The sequence below is a fragment of the Neomonachus schauinslandi genome, chromosome 8 (genome assembly GCF_002201575.2).
Source record: "Neomonachus schauinslandi chromosome 8, ASM220157v2, whole genome shotgun sequence".
NCBI lineage: Eukaryota > Metazoa > Chordata > Mammalia > Carnivora > Phocidae > Neomonachus > Neomonachus schauinslandi.
The window spans coordinates 51362626-51390020 of record NC_058410.1 but is presented as its reverse complement, the minus strand read 5'-3'; the positions used below and the strand labels follow the sequence as shown (position 1 = coordinate 51390020).

General features: G+C 38.5%; 1 protein-coding gene across 1 annotated transcript in view; it reads right to left on the bottom strand.

The window, feature by feature from the left end:
- Positions 1-27395, bottom strand: part of AK9 (adenylate kinase 9) — a 126996-nt gene that overhangs the window by 88973 nt on the left and 10628 nt on the right. The window contains 7 exon segments of the mRNA XM_044917549.1: positions 6414-6508; positions 9033-9111; positions 11734-11862; positions 16554-16742; positions 19211-19323; positions 25669-25765; positions 25864-25916. Of these exon segments, the coding sequence (XP_044773484.1) occupies positions 6414-6508; positions 9033-9111; positions 11734-11862; positions 16554-16742; positions 19211-19323; positions 25669-25765; positions 25864-25916 (755 nt within the window).

The window sequence follows — 27395 nt, the reverse complement described above, 5'->3', positions numbered from 1 at the left end:
ATCAAAAGGAATGAAATCTTGCCATTTGCAATGACGTGGATGGAACTAGAGGGTATTATGTTAAGCAAAATAAGTCAATCAGAGAAAGACAAGTATCATATGATCTCACTGATATGAGGAATTTGAGAAACAAGACAGAGGATCATAGGGGAAGGGAGGGAAAAATGAAACAATGAAATCGGAGAGGGAGACAAACCATAAGAGACTCTTAATCTCAGGAAACAAACTGAGGGTTGCTGGAGTTGTGGGGGGTGGGAGGGACGGGGTGGCTGGGTGATGGACATTGGGGAGGGTAGGTACTATGGTGAGCGCTGTGAATTGTGTAAGACTGATGAATCACTGACCTGTACCTCTGAAACAAATAACACATTATATGTTAATAAAAAAATTTTTAAAAATAAATTTTATTTATTTATTTTTTAAAAGATTTTATTTATTTATTCAACAGAGAGAGAGATAATGAGAGCAGGAGCACAAGCAGGGGGAGTGGGAGAGGGAGAAGATGTGGTAACCGTGCTCCTGATTTGGGTTTATGAGGCCCTTGCTTAGTTGCTTGCTTTCTTTCTTTTTTTTGGAATGGACTATTTTTTAAAAATTTATTTATTTATTTATTTGAGAGAGAGTGCTCATGAGAGAGAGTGGGGGGAGGGGCAGAAGGAGAAGCAGACTCCCTGCTCAGCAGGGAGCCCGATGCGGGGCTCGATCCCAGGACCCTGGGATCATGACCTGAGCCAAAGGCAGACGCTTAATGACTGAGCCACCCAGATGCCCCAAGACCTTGTTTTAAATTTTATCAAGCATTTTCTATTATAAGGTAGAATGAACATAAGGTAGATAGTGTGTTTTTTATTATCTTTTTTTATTATCTGATTTGGAAAAATTCTTATTGAAAAGGTTTGGGGTGCCTTGGTGGCTTAGTTGGTTATGCGTCCGACTCTTGATTTCAGCTCAGGTCATGATCTTAGGGTCGTGAGATGGAGCCCTGCATCCAGCTCCATGCTGGGCATGGAGCCTGCTTAAGATTATCTCTTCTCCTTCCTCTGCCCCCACCCCCACTTGCATGCTCATGCATGCTCTCTCTAAAAGAAAAAAAGAAAAGGTTTAAAAATGTACCAGATTCTTAGCCAATTTAACTAAGTTTTTAAATAGTATGATGATATACAGATGGCTTTTTTTTTTTTTTTGCATTTACTTAGCTCTTCTGTTGTTCTTAAAATATAAAGTCTCGCTCAGCAATCTTCTGTTGGTGACCTCCAAAGAAGTTAAGAGCCACTTCTCGAGACTGCAGATTGCAGGGGACGAGACAATTGGGGAGTGGGGGCATGGTGGGCAACTGCTGGGGGAAAAGGGTCCAGGTTAGCTCTCTCCAATCTTCAGACGTAGATCTCACATGTATCTGCTGGCTCCAGAGCTGACTGTGGAGGACAGATGAGAATGGGAGCTACGGTCTTGCCTGGACCACTGTTGCATCAGAGAGTAAAGAGGCATGCACGCTGCAGGGATGCTGCATGAATGTCTGAACTGAAGGCTGAAAGAAGTAGCTAAATGTTAAGGAAACTGTCGATGCTTAGGGGAGGTGCATGAGACAGAGGAGCTCATCAGTGGGCCACATTGGGCTACCACCCTTCTCCATGGAGTCTAAAATGAACTAGGGACTGAAATATTTCTAGTTAAGACAGGAGGCAGTCACTGTTTCCTTATCATCCTTATTTCTTGTCCAAACTTGGGAAAAGTGTTTGACTAGCAGACAGTGGGCATTCTCTCAAAGGAAACGTGTTTAAATGGCAAACCATGCTCTTCTCTCAACCTCAAGCCCTGAGGCCACTTGTCTAGTAGGTGCTGAGGGGCAATGAGAAAATGAGCTTTCCAGTGAGTTTGATATTACAGTCTAAAAATGCTCAGGACTGCCTCTGGTTAAACAAGGCCGACTGAACACATGTATTTGTATTTGCTGCTTTCCTAAAACTTCACAGAATTGATAGCAGAGAATGCAAAAAGGAATGAACTCACAAGAACACAGGATGGGAGGGGACACCAGACAAGTTGACAGCTGATCAGCACGGCTACACATTTTCATAAGCTAGAAAGCAGATGGATGGTGGAAACGGACTTAAATTGGAGAAAAGTGAGGGCTCAGTGTCTGTGGTGGCAGGGATGGGTGTGAGATGGGCTGGGGACAAGAAACCAGTTGATTCACTCTGCAAAATCCTAGAGGGATTCAGGACCTGTTGATATCAGGTACCTCTGAAGAGGGTGACAGAGAGCAAAAGACAGGGGGATTGGTTGAAAATCTTGAAAAGGAAGTGCTAGGGGCCAGAGCTACTCCCCATTTCACTCAGTCAGCCAACTTTCCCTCAATCCTGCCACCACTTCTCCTTTCATCAGAAGACGGGAGGCTCCCCTTCTGGAGAGACTGAGAGACTGACCCCAAGGATCTTGTGAGAGGGCCCTCGGACACAGCCAGGCAGGACAGAGCTGGCAGCTAGAGCCACTACACTCAAGCTCTCCTTCCACTTGAGCCTCTTGCTGAAGAGCTTCTGGACCCTTCCATGATCCAGTAACTCCAGTTAATGCCCAGCACAGCAGAGATTCTCAGCTCTACTGCCAGCGCTCTTGCGGTTGGGTGGGAGTCCCTGCGCTCCGTCAGCTAAGTCACCAGGCCCAGTACAAAACGGCAATGCAGGGCCCTTGTTCTAAAGTTATGAAGAATTTCATTAAGCAAGCCGTGGGGCTCTGCTAAGGATGGGGTCCTGCGTGACTGCATGAGTTGCTAGCCCATGAAGCCCGCCTTGCCCTGCAATACAACTCTCTGATACTCTGATTACCACTGGTTCTGGGAACTTCGCAAGCATCATCTCATGTGATCCTTATAATAACACTATGTCGTAGGGGTTATCATCCCTTTTTTAAAAAAAATATTTTAAAAAAGATTTTACTTATTTGTCAGAGAGAGAAAGAGAGAGTACAAGGAGGGAGAGCGGCAGGCAGAGGGTGAAGCAGGCTCCCGGCGAGCAGGGAGCCCAATGTGGGGCTCGGTCCCAGGACCCGGGATCATGACCTGAGCCTAAGGCAGATGCTCAGCCGACTGAGCCACCCAGGCGCCCCTATCATCCCTTTTTTAACAACTGAATAAACGTAGGGTTAAGCAAAGCCACAGATCTGGTAAGCTTTAGATCTGGAATTCAAATCTAGATCTGTCCGATTCGAAATCAATGCTGTTACCATCTACTGTGCTGGGTGCCAGCCTGACACTGTCCTTCCTCCCACCACACCCCCCCATCCCCGCCCACCTCCCCACCCACACATCCCCCTCCTCTCCAACAGCTCATCAGATGTTATAGGTCTCACATTCTTCACCAGGGAGTTCGAGCCCACAATGACATCTTTGTGTCTCTTCATCCCTTTAAACCAGTGGTTCCCATCCCTGGTTGCACAGTAGAATCTGCAAGGAGGTTTGGGGGTTGTTTTTTTAATTATGGTACAATATATATAACATTTTAACTATCTTTAAGTGTATAATTCAGTGGCATGAAATACACTGACAATGTTGTGACCATCACCACTATCCGTTTCCAGAACTTTTTCATTAACCCAAACAGAAGCTCTGCACCCATTAAACAATAACTCCCCATTCCACCCTTCCTCATATAAGTAGAATCGTATTTGTCTTTTGTGTCTGGCTTGCATCACTTGGCATGTTTCCAAGTTTCATACATACAGAATGTCAGAATTTCATTCCTTTTTAAGGCTGAATAACATTTCAGTGTGTGTGTGTGTGCATGTGTGTGTAGGTATGTATGTATATGTATATATATATATATATCACTGTTATCCATTCATCCTTTGATGGACATTTGGGTTAATTTTACCTTCTGACTATTGTGAATAAAGTGGCTATGAACATCGGTGTACAAGTATCTGTTTGAGTCCCTGCTTTCAGTTTGTTTGGGTATATACCTAGGAGTGGAATTGCTAGGTCGTATGGTAAGTCTGTATTTAACATTTTGAGGATCCAACAAACTGTTTCACATAGTGTTGCATCATTTTACATCCCCATCAACAATGCACCAACATTCTAATTTTTCTCCATCCTTGACAACACTTATTTTCTGTTTTTTGGATAACAGCCATCCTAATGGGTATAAAGTAGTATTTCGTTATAGTTTAGATTTGCATTTCCCTAATAACTAGTTATGTTAAATATCTTTTCATGTGTTTATTAGCCATTTGTAAATCTTTGGAGAAATGTCTATTTAGGTCTTTGTGCATTTTTGAATTGGGGTGTTTTATTATTGTTGAGTTGTAGGAGTTCTTTATATGTTCTGGATATTAATCCCTCATCAGATAATATGATTCACAAATATCCTCTCCCATTCTGTGGGCTATCTTTTCACTCCATTGATAGTGTCCTTTGATGAACAAATATTTTTCATTTTGATGAAATCCAATTCATCTATTTTTTTCTTTTTTTGCCTGTACCTTTGATATGACTTTGATATCCTATTTTAATTAATGCCAGAGTCCTATCCCAGATTCTGTTTTAATTGGTCTGGGCATTAATATATTTAAAGAGCTTCCTAGATGATACCACTGGGCTGTCAGGGCTAGGAATCATTGCTTTAAACATTCCCATTACATTGGTTTTTTAAAAATCACCTACCTTTAGCTGAAGGGTATCCTTTTAAAGTTCTCTGAAATATAGGAACTTCAAGTTTAATCAACCTTGATCAATCAGGCTCCCTTAGTGTCCCAAACTTTATTTATTTTTTTTAAAGATTTATTTATTTATGAGAGAGAGAGAGAGAAAGCACAAGTGTGTGTGTGGCACGGGGGGGGGAGGGAGTGTGGGGGAAGGGCAGAGGGAGAGGGAGAAGCAGGCTTCCCACTGAGCAGGGAGCCCAATGCGGGGCTCAATCCCGGAACCCGGAAATCATGACTCGAGCAGAAGGCAGAGACTTAACCAACTGAGCCACCCAGGCAACCCTCAGTGTCCCAAACTTTAAAGTAGGGGTTCTTAAACTTAAGTGGGTATAGGAATCCTCTATGGATCTTGTAAAAATACATTTCTAGGTCCCACCTCCAGACATTCTAGTTCAGTCAATCTGGAATCTGAGCCTAAGGAATCGGTATTTGTAGGAAGCTTCCTAGGTGATTCTTTTGGAGATGAATTGAGTTGTTGGAGAAATACTGCTTAAGGGATATGAATAATGACCCCAGTATACGCAGTCATAACTTCTGCCCTTTCATGAAAAACAGGGCAGGCATCTTCAGTCATATATCTCATGAACTATAACCTTAGGCCTATGCATACAATAATTTTTTTTTTTAAGTAGCTCCATGCCCTGTGTGGGGCTTAAACTCACAACCCTGAGATCAAGAGTCACATGCTCTACTGACTGAGTCACCAGGCACCCCATATACAATAATTCCTAAGGACAAACTTTCTATCTGGGAAATTCCCCCAGGTTTTATGGATACTTTAAATTTTTCCTTCGATGATGACCTGGAAGAGGAGGCTCAGCACACAGACTCTCTGATCAGGCCCACTTTTCTTCCTCTTCAGCACTAGATAACTGAAGTCCCAGTACATACTGCAGCTGTGCTCGAGACCTAGTGATGACACAGTACAGGACCACAAAATAACTTCTTCCTTCAAATATTATTTTACCTGAATTATGATATCTATGATTCTAGTATTTGTTTTTCAATTTCTATTCATATAGATGAAACTAAACTTCTCAGAGTGGATCAAATCCTCCAATTAAAGGCCTGAGAATGGGGGACCTGAGTGGATCAGTCAGGTAGGCATCTGACTCTTGGTTTCAGCTCAGGGCAGGATCTCATGGGTCGTGGGATGGAGTCCTATGACGGGCTCGTGCTCAGCAGGGAGTCTGCTTGAAGATTCTCCTCCCCTGCCCCTCTCCCACTCATGCTCATTCTCTCACTCTCTCTCTGAAATAAATAACATCTTATTTAAAAAAAAAAAGGCCTGAAAGCTTTTTTAGCACTTAGCATTATAATTTGATCACTGTCACATCCATAATACATCAGTGTCAGGAACACAGTAGTTATAAAAAAAATGGGTTGAATGATTGAAGGAATAAACGAGTGCTTCTAGAGTTGAGGGCTTTTATGTCTTTGCTTCCTTTGGTGTTACAAAATTTAAAAAATGAACTTGGGTTTCTTTCTCACTATTCTTGTGGTAAATTGTTCTGATTTTATTGTCTTTGTTTCAAAACTTTTCTTTAGAGTTCACAAAAATATTGTGCTGATATTATAGCTTCTCCCTAAAAATCAAATACATTTTATGAAAGGTATCCTGAAGCTCCTTTTATACTTTGAAAGGATACATTAAATTAAGGTCACAACATGTAGTGAAAAGATAGACTTTTCAACAGTTAAAAATAACTTACATTTTCCATTATGTCAGTAATTTCTTCCTCTGCACTCTGAAGTTTAGTCAAAACAGCTGCTCTTTTTAGGTTCAGATATTTAAGTCGGTCCATAACTGTCTAAATTTGTTAAAGAACAAATATTTAAATACATTGACATTTGAACATCTCAAATATTCTGAAACAGTGATGAGCTTATGTGTAGAATACTTCCTTGCCTCTACCTTCCGGTGGTTTGCTAGCAATCTTTGGTGTTCCCTGGCTTGTAGATGTATCACTCCAATCTCTGCCTTTGTTGTCACATAGCCATCTTCTCCCTATGTGTCTGAGTCTCTTCTCTTATAAGGATACCCGCCATATTAGGTTAGGGCCCAGACTAAGACAGTATGAACTCACCTTAACTTGTTTATATCTGAAAAGATCCTATTTCCAAATAAGGTCACATTCATAGGTATTGGGAGTTAGGACCTCAACATATCTTCTGGGGGAACACAATTCAACCCATAAAGTCTGCCCTCTGGTCCCCAAATATTCATGTCCTTAGAGGTCTAGCTCAGTGGGACCTGTTCTGGCAGAGGGAATACAGCCATGTCAAGATGGAGGCAGAGATCAGAGTTATGCTGCCATGATCCAAGAGATGCTTGGGACCACCAGAAGCTGGAAGAGGCAATGCTGGATCATACTCTAGAGGCTTTGGAGGGAACAGGGCCCTGCCAACACCTAGATTTTTTATTTTTAGCCTCCAGAACTATAAGAAAATAAGTTTCTATCATTTTAAACCACCTAATTTGTGGTACTTTGCTATGGCAGAATTAGAAACTAACAGGGACACCTTGCACAAGGATATGAAACATTGACTCTGAGGTGAGAGATGGTGGATCAACAAAGTTCTGATGGAGAATGGTCATCTGTGGTAGATTGTATTATTTGTTCATAATTTATCCTTCCCTCTCTTCACTTGTTAATTCCCTAGCTCACTGTGGGTAGAATACACTTCCCCCACTGGTATTGAACTTCTCCATGTAACTTGTTTTGGCCAATGGAATGGGCAGGAAGGCCACGGTGCCACTGGCATATGAGGCCTGGCAAGGCTTGGCAAATTTCAGCCAGGCCTATTGGAGCTTCTGCCCTCTACCTTGAGAAAAGTGTGTCTTGTGTTGTAAAATCCAAATTCTGGATATATTTTGAAGGAAAAGCCTGGTTGGATGTGGGATGTGAGAAAAAGAGAAGAGCAGCTTGAAGAGGGGATTCGACACTTAGCAAAAGGGAAAACTGTGGGAAGAGCGTATCTGGGGCAGGTGGTGGTGATAATGGATCAGAGGGTTTTTCTTGCACACTTAAATCTGAGATAACTACTAGTCATCCAGTTCTATACACCGAGTAGCAGTTGATTATATAGGCGTGGAATTCAGGGGAAAGATCTGGGATAGTAACATGAATTTAAGAGTTACCAGCGTTTAGTAGGGCAGATAGAGAAGAGTGCACAAGGAGTGAGCCGTGGGATTCTCCAACTCTAGAATTGAGACATATAGAATATCTGGTGAGGTAGAATGGACTACAGTAGCATGGAGTATATTCTTTATTAAAAAATCAGCTTCACTGAGAAACAATTCACATATAATTCACCCATTTAAAGTGTATAGTTCAGTGGTTTTTAGTATAGATTTGCACAACTATCACCACAATGAATCTTAGAACACTTTCATTGCCCCAAAAAGAAACCCTTTACCCATTAGTAGTCACTCCACGTTTATCCTGAGATCTCCCATTGTGGTAACACTCACCCCAGGCAACCACTAGTCTATTTTCCATTTTGATAGGTCTGCCTATTTTGAATATTTTATATAAATGGAATCATATGATATGGGATCTTTTGTAACTTTTCTTTTACTTAGTATGTGTTCAAGATTCATCTATGTTGTAGCATGTATCAAAGCTTCATTCTGTTTTATTGCTGAATGATGTTCCAGTGTATAGATACATCACATTTTACTTTTCCATTCATCAGTATATGGACATTTGGCTTATTTCTACCTTTTGGCTATTGTGAATAGTGCTGCCATGAATCTTCATGTATGTTTTCATTTGAACACCTGTTTTCAATTATTTTGGGTATATATACTAAGAAGTTGATTGCTGAGTTGTGTGGTAATTCCATGTTTAACTTACTGAGAATCTACCAAACTATTTTCCAAAGCAGCCACACCATTTTACAATCCCACCAGCAACATATGAGAGCGCCAATTTTTCCACATCCTCACAAACACTTGCTATTGTCTGATTTTTGTTTGTTTGTTTTTGAATTTTAGCCATCTTAGTGGGTGTGAAGTGGTAACTCATTATGGTTTTTGTTTGCATTTCCCTAATGACTCATTATCATGTGCTTATTGGCCATTATTTGCTTTTACTTTTCTTTGAGGCACTTTTTGTTACACAGAGATTTTAAATTCAAATATAGTTTTGATTTAAATATGGACAGAGGAATAGGTATAACATCATATTTTTAAGGGTCAAGAGGAATTTTCCAAAAGTAAGTGGTGTTAAAATGTAAATATATTTTTGATGTTTATTAAAATAAGTACAATCCAGTCAGTAATTTTTGATTTTCCAAACCTTGGGATATTCTCATGAACATTGCACTTACCATGAAGAGCTCCTCTGGGGGTTTATTTCCATCTAGCTCAATGAGATACTGGGAATTGTGTTCAGCCATTACTTCCTGCAGAAAATAGAAACCTTATAATCCAGGATCACTGGCAAAACTGAACATCAGAATCTTAACATACTATAAAGAAATCTTTAAAGCTAAATAGTTTGCTTTATACGTGATATAATGTATATTATTTTAAGTGCTCTTTTGCAAAAGACTAGATTAGTCTTATCATGAATTTTATTCTCTTTCTGATTTTTTTCTTTTCAGTTTTTCTTTACATTGATGTTTTAGAGTCTTTCCAAATAGAAAATGTTTGGGGGCATCTAGCTCTCTGCATATATTCATAGAATAATTTCTACCAATCTGATAACTGAAAATGAGATTGGTTTGTTTTACATTTTATTCCCCTAGCTATGGTGAAGTTCAATATTTAGATATCTGTCTCTGTACACCATTTAACCATAACATCTGTGCATTTTTTTAAATCAGATTGTTTCTTTGCCCTAACACTCATGGAAAGTCTTTAACCCATATCAATTGCAAGTATTTTACCATTAACGATAAAAAGGATTTATCTTTTTGACTTTGTTTATGGAATCTTCTACAATAGAAAACATTTTTATAATAAATTATATGCTCTCATTGTTTCTGGATTGCCTTTCTTGCTTAAATTAGATTTTCTCTATCTCAAGATTATATTAATGTTCTTCTAAATTTTCTTCCACTATTGTTTTTAATATTAAAATCTAAAATCCACCCGATTTCATTTTTGTACATTGGCAGTGTTGAACTCTATTTGAGCCCTGTATTCCCAGAAAGTAGGGAGGACTGAGAGATAAGACCCATCTCTACCCTTCCTCAAGGATTCAGATAAGATCTGTCTTCATCCTTCTCCATCGTTCCCTAAGACTTGAGGATATCTCCCTTGTTTACCTGCCTCCATAAAACCCCTAGGTCCCACTCCTTTTCCTTGAGATGGTTCTCATTAGTGAATGTTCTCCCTATTACAATAGTCTGAACAAAATCATCTCCTTAACTGTCCAGGGCATTTTGTTTTTCACAATATTATGTGAGGTTGGGTTCTAAGTGCTTCTTTTTCTTTTAGATGGCACATTATGTCAGTATTATTTATTTAAACATAAATAGCCATGCTCTGAACAAGAAAGTACATACTGCTTTTCTATATTCAGATTTTTTTCTTAAGTTAGAATCTTAAGAGTGGACTTATTAAGTCAAAGGGTATAAACATTCCTAAGACTAAAAATATATACACCAAATCAGACCACGAGTCAAGCTGGGATTCCAAGACAGACAGGAATGAGAACTTGGCCTTGGACTACTCCTGAAACAGACTATAAACCAGAAAATGATGCTTCCATTTGCTTTCATCATGTCTTTTGGAGGAGCACTGAATTTTGGTGATTTGGCCTCCTAAGTGAATTGACATCTCAGCCAGGTCAGAGGAGACTAGAATTGCAGGCTCCTACCTTTTATGGCTTTCCTCCACCTTCCTCTACACACACCAGTACCCTGGAATTACCATAAAAGGCAATTATCTTACAATTCAGCAAGTGTCATGTAGGTTTTTGCCTTCCAGGATGGAAGACCTGGTCCTTATCCTTAAAGAGACTATCTCATGCCTGTGAATATAGTTTTCTAATTTTCTGAACCTTATTTTAATTATGCTTTATTTCATCCTCAGTGCCAGCCACTTAAGGAGTTTGCAGGATATTTCTGTTTGAAGGAAGAAAGAACATTATAGATAGACATGCAAAGTACTCTTAAGAAGCTATGTTTAAAGGCCAGGAATAGAAGAGGAGGTAGGGAGGAATAAAAGTCATACATAAGAAAGAAATTAAATTTGGTTCCCCTTTTGTGGGTGGACAATGAGAATGAAAATGATCCACTCATTTGTCTATAAAAATATATAAGCCTTATAAGAGAGCATGAAACAAATCCTTTTAGTTTCTCTATCAGATGGGAAGAGGCAACTTGAGGACTCTTTATTGTCTTTGTTCCATTGTTCAGCATGGTGTAGTGGACAAATACCCAAGTTCGATAAACGTTTGTTGAATATATCTCCAACACAAATTTGGCAGAGTCTGCCCTGGACTTTTGACCGTATAAAATACGCTTTTCACATAATTGTAACTTTAGTAATCATATTTTTTAAATGCTAATTATTTTAATTAAAATCTTCCTATTTCAATATGTAATGGACTTAATCATGTTTACATATAATCAACTCTGAATGGGATAACCATAGAAACCAATCTGGGGATAATTGCAATTTAAATAAATTAACAATTCCTTTTAGAATAAAAGATGCATCTTAAATGCACATTTGTTTTGATAAACCCATAAATTATGGATTGAAAATGTTTTTACAAAATAGTCTCTTAACATGGGTTTTCCAACCTCCAACCATAAATAAATTCCTCTAGTGACTTTTGAAAAATGCAGTTCATTTATCACTTTTCAACAATCCTGCTGCGTTTTTAAGAGTCAATGGATATTGTTCTGTGAAACAGCCTTTGGAATGGAAGCCTTATTCTAACAGCATTCTATCAAACTTAAGTGGTGGAGAATCAGATAATACAGAGGGATGAAAAAATGTGAAAGCTATTTAATCAGTAAGAGAACACAAATATCAATATTTCTATTTTTATCACTATATCTTGTTCTTACTTCTAAAGGATGAAGAATTATTTCCTTATAAAGTTAAACAATGTTTTCAATATTTTCCAAATAATCCTCAGGTCTCTGGACTACATGTTGAAGAATTTCAGCCACCATTTGCATTTCTGCAATAAATGCCTAAATGGAAAAAAAGAGATTTTCAAAATCTTTATGTTAATGGTTACTTAATTTACAAGCCACATCTCTCCCTCCTTACATCTACATGCCTTTTTGGAATGAGAAGCAGGTAGAAGGGAGACTGAGGATTTTTATTTTAGAGACACTGAACACCCTAAGGGGCCTTCATCAGATGGAATAAAACTTTAAGTTAACTTGGATACTTCTTAATTTTTTTTCCTCCTCAATAAGTAGGGAAGAGTAGGGGAAGAATATCTGATTTTTAGAGACAGAATCAAGAAATTAGATTTACTCTGAATACCTGAGCTTGTAATTCAATCATTCATTCATTCATTCATTCAAGATTGGTGAGTGCCAGGCACTGTTGTAGGAGTTTGAGATAAACTAGTGAACAAAATCAACTAAGACTCTGGGCCTCATGGAGCACACATTCCAGTTGGGGAAGACAGAGCAGAAACAAGTAGACAAGTAAATATATAACATGTTGGGTGGTGGTAAGTACTAGGAAAAAAAGCAGGGTAGAGGAGATGAGGAGTGATGGGTAAAAGTGCTATTTTATATCAGGTGGTCATGAAAGGGTTCTCTGAGGAAGTGACATTTGAAGGCAGAGGGAATACTACATGTAAAGGTTCTCAGCCCAAGGCTGACTTGGTGAGCTGGTTGGTGTTCAAGATCATATTTATCCTATTATTATTATAATTTATGATCTTATTATTAATTCTAGTTTTTATCAATGCACATAAATCCACATTTTATATCATTTGAATCTTATTATCTATTAAATAAGCCACTTTATAAATTTTTTGAAATGTTTTAAATACTACTTTAATGGTCAAATAATATACTAATATCCCTAAAAACATTACTATTTTTTTTAAGATTTTATTTATTTATTTATGTGAGAGAGAGAGAAACAGCATGAGAGGGGAGAGAGTCAGAGGGAGAAGCAGGCTCCCCACTGACCCAGGAGCCTGATGTGGGACTCAATCCCAGGACTCTGGGATCATGACCTGAGCCAAAGGCAGTCGCTTAACCAACTGAGCCACCCAGGCGCCCTAAAAACATTACTATTTAATCATTATTCTATAGTTGACGAAGAATGTTTCAAATGTTTCACAATTATAAATAATGTTTCACTGAATAGCTTTGTAGATAAATCTTTACACTGCTAATATTCTCCCTTAGAATAGTTCCTAAAAGTAGAATTACTGGACCAAAGATTACACATTTCAAAATGGCTTAATATATACTGTCTTTTTCAAAAGATGCTATCATTCTTCTCTCTCCAGCAGAGGGCTTCACTGGCATATCCTCATGTGTTCAGTCAAGACACAGCTTCTTATTAGGCACCTGCTGTATGCCAAGCACTGTTACAGGCACAGGGGATATGGTACTTGCTTCACAGAGCTTATATTCGGGGGTAGATAGATAATAAGCAAGTAAACAAATAACATAATTTCAGAAAGTGGTAAGTGCTATGAGGAAAATAAAGCAGGGTAAAGGGGTTGGACCTCTGCTGTCCAGCACAATAGCTGCTACCCACACAGACCTACTGAGCACTTGAAATGTGGCAAGTGTGAATTGGAACGTACTGTAAGTGGAAATACACACCAAATTTCAATAGCTTAGCATGAAAAAAAGATGTATCTCAGAATTTTTATGTTGATTATATGCTGACATAATATTTTGGATATAATGTATTAAATAAAATATATTATTAAAATTATTATCACCTGTTTCTTTTTGTTTTTTAAAAAAGTAGCTACTAACACATTTAAAATTACACATGGCAGGAGTATATTTCTACCACAGTGCTGGGTTACAGAGTCGCTTGGGCCTCTGAGGATGTCATCCCTGGGGTGGGATGTAGGCAAGAAGAAGGATGTAGGGTTGGGCGCCTGGGTGGCTCAGTCGTTAAGCGTCGGCCTTCAGCTCAGGTCACAATCCCAGGGTCCTGGGATCGAGCCCCGCATCAGGCTCCCTGCTCTGCAGGAGGCCTGCTTCTCCCTCTCCCACTCCCCCTGCTTGTGTTCCCTCTCTCGCTGTGTCTCTGTCAAATAAATAAATAAAATCTTTAAAAAAAAAAAAAGAAGAAGAAGGATGTAGGCACATGAAGATCTGGGGGAAAGTGTGGTAGGCAGAGGGGAGAGGAAATAGTAAGTGCAAAGGCTGGAGGTAGATTGCGTCCAGCATAGTTGAGGACTAGCTGGAAGGCCAATGGAGTAGCTGGAATACAGTGAGCAAGAAAGGCGAGACAGCCAGGGATGAGATAGTGAGACCAGGTCCACGGCCTTGTAAACCATACGAGGGTGTTTGAACTTTCATCTACACGTAATAGAAAGTCACTAAGGGTCATATTTTTAAAACATGGCTCCGGCTTTTGTAAAGAATGGAATGGGGATGGAGAGGAAAGTGGAAGCCAAGAGAACATATACAAAGGTATTACAGCAGTTCAGGGAGATTAACATTTGTGTGTATATAAGGGTGAACAGTTTCATGAAATTATTGGCCATCAACCCAAGTGGGTGACAAGTTTGCAGGTCTGACTTCTGAACATGGCTGTGCTACTAGGCAGACACCACAGCCCCATGGGGCTGAAGTCAGTCTGAAGACATTAATTTGATTATATCCCATAGCATTGGCCTACACTGTGTTTTTGAAATTTTGGATTAGTTGCCAACTACTTGTATTTTAAAATGCCGATTTTGGCTTCTTTGGAAAAATCAGACTACCTGGTAAAAATAGGCTAGCATTCCCACATGGCAAGAGTTGGCTGGGCTGGAGCCGAGAGGCAGCTGTCTTCTGAAGAAGGACAGGTACCCACTAGCTGTCCAGTGGAACTTTCTGCAGTGATGGAAATGTTGTGTATCTGTGTTGTCCAGTTTGGAAGACACAGCCATATTTGGTCATGAGCACTTGAAATGTGGCTAGTACTACTGAGGAACTAAATTTTAAATTTATATAATTTTAATTAATTTAAATAGCCACACAGGACCAGCGGCTACTATCTTGGACAGTGCAGTCCTAGCCTACTAGTCCTCACTCTTCCCGATTATGTTCCTGGCTGACATCACAATTTGACACAACCATGGTCCCTGTAACTAAGTGAGCTGTGACTCCTCTATCTTACCATCTTTGATTTAAGACAGTATACTTTATTCATGCTAAAACGACACACTTTTATTCCCATTTGCTATGAGGTTTTCCATTTTTTTAAAAAAGATTTATTTATCTTAGAGCGAGAGAAAGCACGTGCACACAAGCGGGAGGGACAGAGGGTGAGGGAGAGAGAATCTCAAGCAGACTCCCTGCTGAGCGTGGAGCCCCACTCGGGGCTCGATCACATGACCCTGAGATCACGACCTGAGCTGAAACCAGGAGTCAGACACTTAACCGACTGGGCCACCCAGGCACCCTGAGGTTTTCCTTTTTAAAAAGAAAATAGAGAACAGATTCTGGTTATTATCTAATGCCTTATTTGCACAGGGAAGGTTATTTAATGTTTTTAAATGAGTTTTCTTATATTAATAGGTTTTATAAATTGAGATATAATTGACACATAATATTAGATTAGTTTCAGGTGTACAACATAATGATTTGATATTTGTATATATGAGAAATGACCACCACGATAAGTCTGGTTAACATTCATCACCATACACAGTTAATAATTACTTTTCTTGTGATGAGAACTTTTAAGATCTAACTATTATTAAAGAACAAATGTCAAAGATTCATTTAACCTGTTAGTGAGAAAACCAACAGGATGACAAAGCTGAAGTATATATAATCACTGAAATCAGACTGCAAAGTTGGATACAGGCTATTTAATATCTTATAGGGCAATAGAATTGTGACCTTTGAGGGTTATCTTTTCTATGGGACAAATGATTTGCAATGTATCCATTTTAAGTTAACATCTGATTTTGCAGAGTGTAGGCCTAATAAAAATAGTATTTATACATTTATAATAAATTATAAATTGTAGCAATTACAAAAATACATAAAATTCCTTAAAAATATAAATAAATTAATTTATAATAGAAATCACAGGTATATTTCTGTAAAGCAGGGACTGGCAAACTATGGCCCACCTGCCCACTGGGCCAAATCCAGCCCATCACCTGTTAACAGATTTCTTCACATCAAATTTTCCTCATTAAGTCATGGTAGAAAATTCTTTTGGTGTTCTATTGCATTATGTTTACAAGCACTGACTTTAGGATTATTATAACAACATGTATATGTGAAATTGAGCTTTAGATTTTTTTTCTAAAAATCTCTTTGCTAGATACTGGAATCGGGATTATGTTAACATCATAAATTGGATTCTGCCTGGGCTACTTGCTCTCCACATTACCCTGTTTTTTAATTGCTCGGTCTCCTCATTCTAGCTTGCACAGGGCTTGACACACAGTAGGTGACCAATTACTTTCTGTTGCTATGAAATGAAGCAGATTAGCTTCAGGATGTGGAAGGACTTCCATACTGACAAGAAGGTTAAACTTGATGGCCCCTAGATTATGATCTGATAGTTCTTGAAAACATAAATATTTTTTCTATTTCCCCTAGATTAAATAAACATTTAAAATGTAATTTTCTCTAGTAACTGCTATTTTGTTTATCCATGCTATTATTTAGTTTAATTCTAGCAAATTTTAAAAGTGTAGTATATGGTATTGGGATATTACCTCTTCTTCTTCTTGCTCTTCCTCCTCTTCACCTTCCTCTTCTCCTTTTCCTTCTTTTTGGGCTTCTTTCCTCTTTTTCCTCCGATTCTCAATGACTTCAGGATCCCACTGATCTCTTCTGTATATGTACCCTGTACTACTATGCTGCCTTTGCCCAGAAACTCTTTGGCATAGATCGTAGTCAGGGCACTAAGGAACAACATTAGTAATTTTAACAAGCATCCTGAGTGATTCTGATGCCGACAGTCATGCACCACACTTTGAGAAACAAAACTGTAGGAGCTTCCTTGCTCATTTTCGGATTTCTTCAGGCCACCTCTATGTGGAGATGGGATGGGTATTTACTGAGGCAAGACATTCATTTAGGTTTCCTAATTTTTCACAAGAAAGATTTCAACCCTCTCGGGTCATTTTTATAATGCGTATTTGCCCTTCCTTACTCAGTGACCCAGAATACCCACACTGTGGGTCCTTGACAAAGACTACTGCCTTCAGCTGTCTCCTACGTTCACTTGCAGGAAGTGACTAATATGAGGGTGAGTCTGAAGGACATGCCTCAGAGCAGTGGTCCTCACACTTCAGCGGGCATCGGAGTCACGTGAAGGGCTTTTCAACACAGATAGCTGAACGCCCCCTCCCCCCTCCCCCAGAGTTTCTGAGTCATAGTTCTGGGGTGGGCCCTAAGAATATGTATTCCTAACAAGCTTCTGAGTGCCGCTGATGCATTTGGCTCTGGGATCATACTCTGAGAACCACTGCTGTAGTAGATCACTGGCCCTTAATCTTTTTTTTTTTTTTTTTTTGGTAGTATAGACCCCGTTAGAATATGAGGAAAGCTATTGGCTTTTGCTTCAGAAAAACAGATATACATAATAAAATAATTTCAGAAGGTTCACGGATATTTAAGGATTCCTGGATTCCAGGCTAAGAACTTCTGCTCTAGAAATTCCAAGATTTATCCCCAAATAAGGCCAAACCACCAAAGAAATGTGGGTTGTATTGAGTTCTGTCTCACATTAGGCCCTCTGATTACACTTGAGTCAATGTGTAGAAACTGCCTGGGTACTCGCTCTCACATTTATAATATAAATGAGGTTAAGGCCTTCATTCTCTACCTTGACGATCTTTTATATTAAGAACCATGTAAGATGTTTCTCTCACTTAAAATTTTAATTCTAATTTCTCTCATTTTGTTTTTCCTGAGGAATGTCTTATCTTTTCACAGACAGTGTGAATTTTATATAACTGGTCACATTTCCCCTTCTACTTTGGCTCATCAAACTCAGAACCAAATTTATGCTTCAAATGTAGGAAGCATTTGGAGGCTAGTGGCCTGTATATCTGCATTCTTGTTCCACCAGGTGTTAATTTCCTACACAATCTATGTTTTCCATGGCTTGGACTTTATATTTGGTTTTAGTTAATTGTTTGAGGACTTTTCTTCTCTCCCTTATACACATGTTCACATGTGTGACATTCTCAAGGTCCGTGCAGGGATTTTGACTGGCCTCCAACCACGGCCTGTGGTGGGCTGCAGATTACACCATGCTCAGCACCGCAACACCTCCTCTCTCTCACAGCTAACCCTAACACACTCCCGGGTGCCAGCACCTGAGCTGGGAATCATCTCCTTTACTTTGAGCTGTCAAACCATTTGGGGAATCAGGCAGGTATGAATATAAAAGCTTATCATTAATTTTCATATCAACCAGCAGACCTGGCCTCCCTGAATTCTTATCATACCCCCATGAGGCAGTTATTATTTTTGTAAAGAGGAAATCGAGTCTCCTAAATGTCATCTACCACGTGCTGTTGATAAAGGAGAGATTGGGAACAGGACCCAAGCTTGATTCTTAATCAACCTAGTAATGTTTTTTAACATTCATATGTCCAACTCATTTGCTCCTTCTTTCATTTTATTTAACTGGCAAACTTATCAGGTGTCTATTAGGTACCATATATTGTGTTAGTTGATGTTTATATGAGCAAGACATGGCTCTTGCCTTCAAATAAGGCAGAGTCCAGAAGGAAAATGGACAATATATAAGATAATACGATAGAAGATAGCGACATGAATGGTCATCAGAGAAGTATTTAACTCTCCTGTGGTAAGTAAGGTATAGGGGACAAGGAGGAAGAGAAAAGGAGAGGAAGAGGGAGAGAGAAAAGGAGAAAGTGAGAGAGAGAGAGAATGAGTTAGTTAATATGTGTGTTGGTGTGGAAGGGGTGGTCATCAGGAAAACAGATGATGTCTGAACTGACTTTCAAAGGATAACTATATTGAAGACTGTTGAAGAGACAGAGAGATATTTCCTGTGGATGGAACTGCAGGTGCAGAAATACAGAGGTATCAGAAAGTATAACTCAGTAGTCCCTATGGTTGATATATAAGTTATTATTTCCTTAACTGCTTAATATGTATTTTTAAGATTTTATTTATTTATTTGAGAGAGAGAGAGAAGCAGACTCCCCACTCAGTGCAGAGCCCAACTTGGGGCTCGATCCCAAGACCCTGAAATCATGACCTGAGCCGAAGGCAGACACTTAACCAACTGAGCCACCCAGGCACCTCATTAATATTCTTGAAGACATTCCTTGAATTCCACTACTATCAAAAAGAATGGTAACTATAGTTACAAAACAACTAATATTCTTACCTTAATATTGATTATAACATCAGGTTTCAAATTTAAATTTTTAATTAATTCTATTTGCTGCAAAGTAGTCATGGCATCCTGTGAAAGTGATGGTAGTTCAGTGATAATATAACCTGTTGAGTAAAATATAATTTTTAGAGTTTTATAATGTTATCAATATATGAGAGCATTGATTTGTTATTACTTTATAAAATGTCATTTGCTTATTGATGAATATTAATGTAGATCTTAAAATCTGTCAAATATTTTTAATTAATAGTTAAGTTTATTGCCACATGAAGCATAACAGTGAATAATGTTTTTCTGATCATAAATAAAATCACTGAGCTAGGAGGAGACATCTTTAAAAATTCCAAATCAATTTATTTTAAGCACATGAGGTGTCTAGGGAAGGAAATTCCATGCTAATAATTCTTTGAGCATTAGGAAAGCCGTAAAGGTATATTATAGGGGGTGTATAGTATATTATTTTCTTTCTAAAGCTAATGTTTTATAATAGAATATGTACATACATAATGTTTATATATAAAACACCCATGTTCTCCCCATACAGTTTAAAAAACAGAACATTATCAATATGATTTTGGCTTAGCACATTGGCTTGCATCCCCACCCAAAAACCTAAATCTTATCATTGAAATTCATCCCATTTGTCATCATCACATTAATTTCATTAACATATTTCTTTGATTATGTCACTCTCTTGCTTGAGAAAATTTTCTCTTATTAATAGAGTCTCAGTTCCCTCAGAATTAAGGACTTCCAATTTTTCTGCTATTTTTAATAGGACCTTTTTTCTTGAAAGAACTGACAAATTATGGTTATTCAGTTTTGGATATTTGGCAGACATTTTATAAAAAGTGAGTGGAGTGAGCTGGTCACTTCAAGGACAACCACTGAATAGTATTTGTTGCCAATGATAAAATTCAAGCAAAAATTCAAATTTTAGAAAATGTTTATCTACTGCCATAAGCTTAACAACTTCCCAATTTTTAAAACTTTTCTTGATGAAATTGGTGGTGAAATTAATAAAAGTGATTTTTTGACAGTGTATAATGAAAAGTGTCAACATTTGGAAAACTTAGCACAACTTAGTATTTTCCAAAATAACTACTGCATGGTGCCTGCAAATCATGCATGGGTCAAAGACCCAGTCCAAGTTCAAGATAGACAAATGGATTTTAATTAACAGAGTTTGAAAAGTTCTTGATGTGGTTTCAGATTCTATAATGCAAATAACCTTTAAGAAAGTCCTCCTTGGTGAGTTTTAATGTAGGATCAAGGATAGTCACAATTATTCTAAAGGCTATTAAAATATACTTTCCCTTTCTAACTACATATCTGTGTGAAGCTGGATTTTCCTCATATATTTCAATAAAAACAATATATTGCAACAGATTGAGCAGAAGGAGATATGAGAATCCAGTTGGGTCTTCTCTTAAGCCAGATATTAAAGAGATTTGCAAAAATAAAATTATTTTTTAATAAAATATGCTATTAATGTGAACATGTGATGGCTTTGTTATGATTTTTAAACAAATATTTTAAATATTTCTTAGTTCTAATTTCTAATATGATGATATCTAATATATGATAGACATAACCCAAGTAAGCAAAAGCTCTTTTGGGGCCTCAACAATTTTTATAAGTATATAGGAGTCTTGAGACTAAAAAGTTTGAGAACTGCTATCCTATGCAATGTCTAGAATAGTATGATTAAAAAAGGTATTAAGCATCTGTTGATAGATGAATAAATGAATGTGCCTAATAAGCCAATCTCAAAATCCTCTCTTAAGAACATGCTTATCACATGCTTATTATTATGTTTTTTAGTTTACAAAAGCAGACCAACAACTACCATAGTAATCCAAAATCTCATCAAATCCTTAGGCATTTCTCCTAAGATATTTGAAACACTTCACTTTCTGCTAACTATGTGTTGGATGCTATCCAGAGAAGCAATCCTAAGTAGTTATAACTTCAAAAGGCAAAAAGGAAGACCTATTTTCTTTGGTTTTGGGAATGTGAGCTATAATCACATGATTCTCTCCTGTCTTGCTATAATCTTTAGTTTACAACTCAGCTTACTCATTTGCTTTTGCTGTTGTGTCTCAAAGATTTTGAAGTAGTGGTGATATCCTAAGGCATCCGTTCTATTCAAGGTTCCTTAAGTGAACCCAACACCCCCCGGCAAAAATTTAGCCACTGCATGCATTGGCACTGTCTCGGGAACTGGGCCAGACCTTCCTCTACTTGCCACCCCTGCTGCTCTAGCTTTTTGTTTCCCTGGCTTCCTACTTCCCTAGTTCGGTTTGGAGCCTGTTGTTAAATTATTCTCCATTTGATTAACAACCTTATTGGAAACTTGTCAAGACTTTGGGACAGGATGGCTGGCATTAACCCCCTGGTCTGACACATTTTAAGGGTGAGTACTGTGGTGAGGGGGCCTAGCCCTAGACTGAACTCAACCCTTGCCCAGCTCAGCCCTCCTGATTTGACATTTCCAGAGACCATCAGTCTCCAGAGTTCATGCTTTCCCCTTCCAAGCAACAGGGGATTACACAATACCTCCCCTTCATTCCCTGTGCTGGCAGCACTGCCCACCATCTGTGTATTACAAAGGGATGACAGAAGGATGTTTGGCTCTCTGTGTGCACCCTGTGGATTACTGCAATCACTGCTACTACCTGGACAGCTTATCAGGCATTTCAAGTACAACTGTTTGTAGGTATCATAAACCTCAGGCATATATGTATATTGGAATGAGTTTAAAACTTGGTCTCTTTCCTAGTGGAAGCAGCAGAAGAGTGGGTTGTTTCCATGGGGTCTGGTTCTCACCTGATAGGCCAATATTTGGGCTGCCTGAATTTTCTGAGTGACAAGTTTTAGGGCCTTACTCATTGAGAGGTGGCCAGTATCATCACACCCAGACCCTAGGAATGTATCTATGGAAGAGATGTGGGAGAGTGGAAGAGCTTAGTTCTCTAGACTCAATTGTGGATACTCACAAGGATACTTCTTTGTAGACATATCAGAGCTGCCAAGCCCACTGCCAATCTCCCTAACCCCAGAGACATGTGTGAATATGGAAGCAGAGATGAGGACTTCCCCTCTCTGTCCCATATCTCCTTGACACCATTATCAAGCCCCTACCCTCAACGCTGAAGACGGAAGAATGGTAGACCTCCTGCCACTCCTTGCTATGAGGCTTTGTATGTACTATCATTGGCAGAGTAGATATGCTGCAGGCTAGTATTCAGCCTGCATCACCCCCACCAGGGAAAAACTTAAATACTGTCCATATGACTACCCAGGGGTAGCTACTTGGCCCATGCCATCACTTTGCCCCCACTTCCTGGTACAGGAGAATGAATTCCTATTTCCACAAAACTGAAGATGGCATGTTACTGCTTTCAGACTGAAGTGATGAGAGATTCAGAAATATCAGGTAGCTTATGTCCATCCAGCCCTAATATGTACCTGACCTCATGCCAGCCTGATTTGAGAGGACACACTGGTGACCAGTGACTTATGAGACTATCCACAATGTGATACGCCGGGGGCAGGGAATGCCCAGACTAGGGCTGTCCATCATTACTGGAGAAAGTGAGTTTTTTGGAATCTAGAAACAGGAAGCAGAGAGGGGCTTCTCAGGATGCCCAGGCATTGGCTCTACCTTTTTCTCCTGGGTAAAGATGCAGTTCATGGAAGCTGATTTTGGCCAAAGGCCAACACAGCATGACAGGTTGTGAATGAAAGGATTGTAATTACAGATTGTGTAAGTTATTTCTAAATAGTGATACCAAGTTTCAACTGTAAAAAGGCTCTGGTACAGAAAAAAATTAAGATTGAATTTGGCAATATTCTGTTGTGCAGTGTGCCCAGCAGCACACATCTGTCTTTAGGGATTTTAGAGTCATCAATTACCCAGCCTCACCCAGACCGGACCCAAGTTAATATCCTGTTTTGAAAGCTCATCATTTCCAATTTTGCTTCTACCATCCACCAGGCTGGTGAGTAGGACCAAACATCAGAAAGACTCCTTGCCGAGCAAAGACTTTTAAACTGCATTTAGCAGGGTGCTAGGTTCCATAGAAATTCCTTTGAGGATGCTATAGAATAGGTGAAGGGAATTTGGGCAGAAGGGGTTCTAGGTCTCGTCCCACTATAGCCTTTAAATAAGCCCAGTTGTGCATGCCTAAAACACAGCCATGCAATTGCATGCTAATAGTGTGGTCCTCAGACTCAAGAAATCATTTATACTGCTTTTCCTCTGCCAGCTCCCAGAACAAGCACCAGTGTACAGCAAGTCTAGGGGAAAGAGGAATACATTAAATGATACGAGGGGATGCCAGTCAGCAAAATCCAAAATGCAGGAAATTCTTAAACACAAATAACTTGTTTTTTCAACAAAGAGAACACAAGATGATAGAAGGAGATAGAGGGAATTTATAGATTAAAAGGGACTTGAGACATACCAGTCAATTGCCATATGTGAAACCTGGTTGGATCCTTCCAAAAAAAAACCCCCCAAAACAAAAAAACAAACAACAACAACACACACACAAACAAAACAACCCCCCCAAAAAACAAAACAAAACAAAAAAACCAAAACCCAAAGATCAGCTAGAAAAAAAAAAAATAAACAAGGCAAATAATGAAATCTGACCACGGAATGGTCAGTAGATGATTTACTAATTAATTTAGTAGGTATGATAATGTAATATGATACTAGGTTTAAAAATAGTCCTTATCTTTTTGAGATATATACTAAAACATTTACAGATGAACTGATATGATATGAATTAGCTTCAAAATAAAGTAGGTTGGGGGAGGGATGTGGGCAGGAGTTCACATAAAACATTAGACAGGAGCTGTCATTGAAGCTGGGTGAGGGACACATGGGGGGAGTTTTATATCACTTTCTTTACTTTTGTTTGAAATCTTCCACAAGAAGAAGTTAAAAAGATTCCTGAACATCATGAATGGCATAGCTGAGTGGGTTTATTTTTTCATTATTTTTTCTCTTTTTGCCAATATTCATCATTTATGCCATCTTTTTGTGGGTAAATTACTCTAATTTTTACAAGAGGTAAGGGGAGACGAAGTATAAACAAGAAGATATTTGCCTGCCTTTCTGTATACATGCTTCAGTTTCTTTCTTCTTCTTCTTTTTAAAGATTTTATTTATTTGACAGAGAGAGACACAATGAGAGAGGGAACACAAGCAGGGGGAGTGGGAGAGGGAGAAGCAGGCTTCCCGCTGAGCAGGGAGCCCGATGTGAAGGCAGACGCTTAATGACTGAGCCACCCCATGCTTCAGTTTCAATCACTTCGCTTTTGGAGGTCATTTATTGACCTATGTTGGAATTCTGTCATCGTCTTTTTTACCTTTTTACTCATTTAACCTCCCACATTCTGGATATTTTCCCAAGCTCATCTTCTTTATCACTGATCAATAGATAGACTGATGTGTATATATATATATATACACACACACACACACACAACATATATAATGGAGAGATGATATTTATCTATATGTGGATGGACAGATGTAGTTTGTTCTATATATCATCTATATGTAGAGAAATCTTTCTACCTATAGATATGATACAGACATAGTTTGCAGTGATGTCTGCTTTTTCTACTTCCATTATTGATTTGCTTTGGCAATCATGGTTTTTACTTTACTGCATTTTATTTTTATCCCTATATTCTTAATAGTCACAATGTCCTCTCTTAACTTACTAAGGATACAAAGCAGCTTGCTAAGTTTTTCTTCTTTCATTCAATAAATCTATTTCAGGTGGATGATTTTCTCCCCAGCACATCTTTCTTCCTCTTCTTTCTTTTGCAAATGTCATAGGGTTTGCTCTTTTCTATTTGGTCATTCTGGAACTTCAGTAGCCTTTGTCTTGAGAAATTAGGCCCCAAACCCCTGCTCAGCATCTGCTTGAGTGCAGGGAGATTTCTTGGGTCCAGAGTGAGAGGGTAGACTGGGTGTACAGACTGAAGCCTGCCAATATCTGCAGCCAGAGGGTAAGCTGGTGCCATTCAAGAAATTCCTGCCTTATAAGTGTGGATTGATGCAGAGAAGACTAGCCACGGACAGGACTCAGTAATAAAACCCAGAGTGAATGAGAAAGCAGTCAGCAGAGATTGTCAGCACTGTGAGAAGGACCACAGCAGAGTGTTGATGCTTTTGCTGGATAATACAGTGCTCAAAGAAGATTGAACCATTTAAATTTATTTATTTATTTACAAATGTAGAATCTGAAGAATAAAAGGAAGTAAACAAGCAAATAAAAATATCTAAGCTGCTTAACTGAATTCAGGCTCTGGAATTCCCGCATCAGGGCAAAGGAAAGAGCAACTCTGAAAATTATGTGTGCCTCAGCTAAAGCACAAGTTTTAAGGCTGCTTTGATAGCCACCGATTTATAAAAATAAACATACCAAAGTGAGAAACTTCCAGGGAGTTGAGCTTCTCCAACATTAGCTTTATGATAAGTTCATCTGGAATGCTTTGACCACTGAGCAGTATTGATTGCAACTAAGAACCAAAAAAGATAGTGTATATTAGTGTATATATATCTGTGACACAGAGCTTATTTTTTTTTAAATCATAATAATTTTGAAACTTAGATTTACCATAACTCCTGTTTCAGTTTCCCTGGCAATCTGTTCTTCCAAAATTGGTAAAACTAGAATATGAATTCAAAATATTAGCACAAACTGCTATTAGAATTGCCAAATTAAGAAACATATATGTTTTATAATGGTAACAAAGATTAGTATTTGCAGATCACTTTAAGAGTTTACAAAACATATTTATACACACATTATGTCGTTTAAGTCTAACCAAAGCATGAGGCAGCAAAATGTATTCCACAGAGAACTTGTCTCTGCCACTTGCTAGCTAAAAGATCTTGAGGAAGCTAACTACTTAAATACCTCTGGGCCTTGCATGCTCATGCCCTGTATAGTATGCAAGAGAATGTGAGGATGAAATGACATTGTGTACGCGACAGTGACTGGGAAATTGTAAAGTGTCACTCAAAAGTATACACTAAGTATTATTAGTCCAGATACTTTTATAACCACAGAGTTATGTCCAGAGCTCACTAATTCACTCTGATTATATAAAAGGAAAGTATGTGTCAAGAAATGTAAAAATAGATAAACACTGATTAGAAAAAGGGGGCCTGAGGCTGGAATTCCAATGATTTGTTTCTTTTTAAGAGGGAATATTCCATCCCTTATGGAAGACATCCTGGGACAGAAATGACAGGGGCAAGACCTACAGGAGGACTCAGGAACTGAATTATGTCCCTCGCTGCTAGTAATCTATGATTGGTCTCCCCAAAGTTGTACCAGATTGCAATTTCACTAACAGCACATGGAATCCTCATTTCATAACATTCTTGCCAAAAATGATTATAGAAACTTTAAAGATTCTTTGTCAATTTGATAGGTAAATATGGATCAGTGTTATTTTAATTAGCATTTCTTCGAATAACAATTTCTTTGAATAACGACTTTTTTCTTATATTTGTCTATTTTTTTATTTCTACTTTTATGAATTGCCAACTCATTCTTTTGCTTATTTTTCTATTAGGACAAAAATAGTTTTATTGATTAAAAGAATACTTTATATAAAGTTAGTAGTCCTCATATACTGCAAAGAATGCAAAGCAAAATAATAAAAAATAAAATTTATCATTGAAAATAATCAAGTCTTGGGGCGCCTAGGTGGCTCAGTAGGTTAAGCATCTGCCTTCGGCTCAGGTCATGATCCCAGGACCCCGGGATTGAGCTCCGCATCCAGCTCCCTGCTCAGTGGGGAACCTGGTTCTCCCTCTCCCTCTGCCCTTCCCCGCTCCCGCCTTGAGCTCTCTCTCTCTCTCAAATAAATAAAATCTTAAAAAAAAATAATTAAGTCTTAAAAAATGCTCTCAAGAACAGCTGTGAGAGTTTCTTCTCTTTTCATCTTTCATAGGGAGATTCCCAAAACACACATGTCCCTAGTAGTTCTAAATGAGGGGATTAGAGAATTGGAGGCAATAGAATGAAGTCAAAGACATTTCATAAACCCTCCTAACTTCTATGAACAAAACTAGGACTAACTGAAAGGCAAAAATATGCCTGATGCTATTTTGAAGATAACATTCACTAGGTTGGTA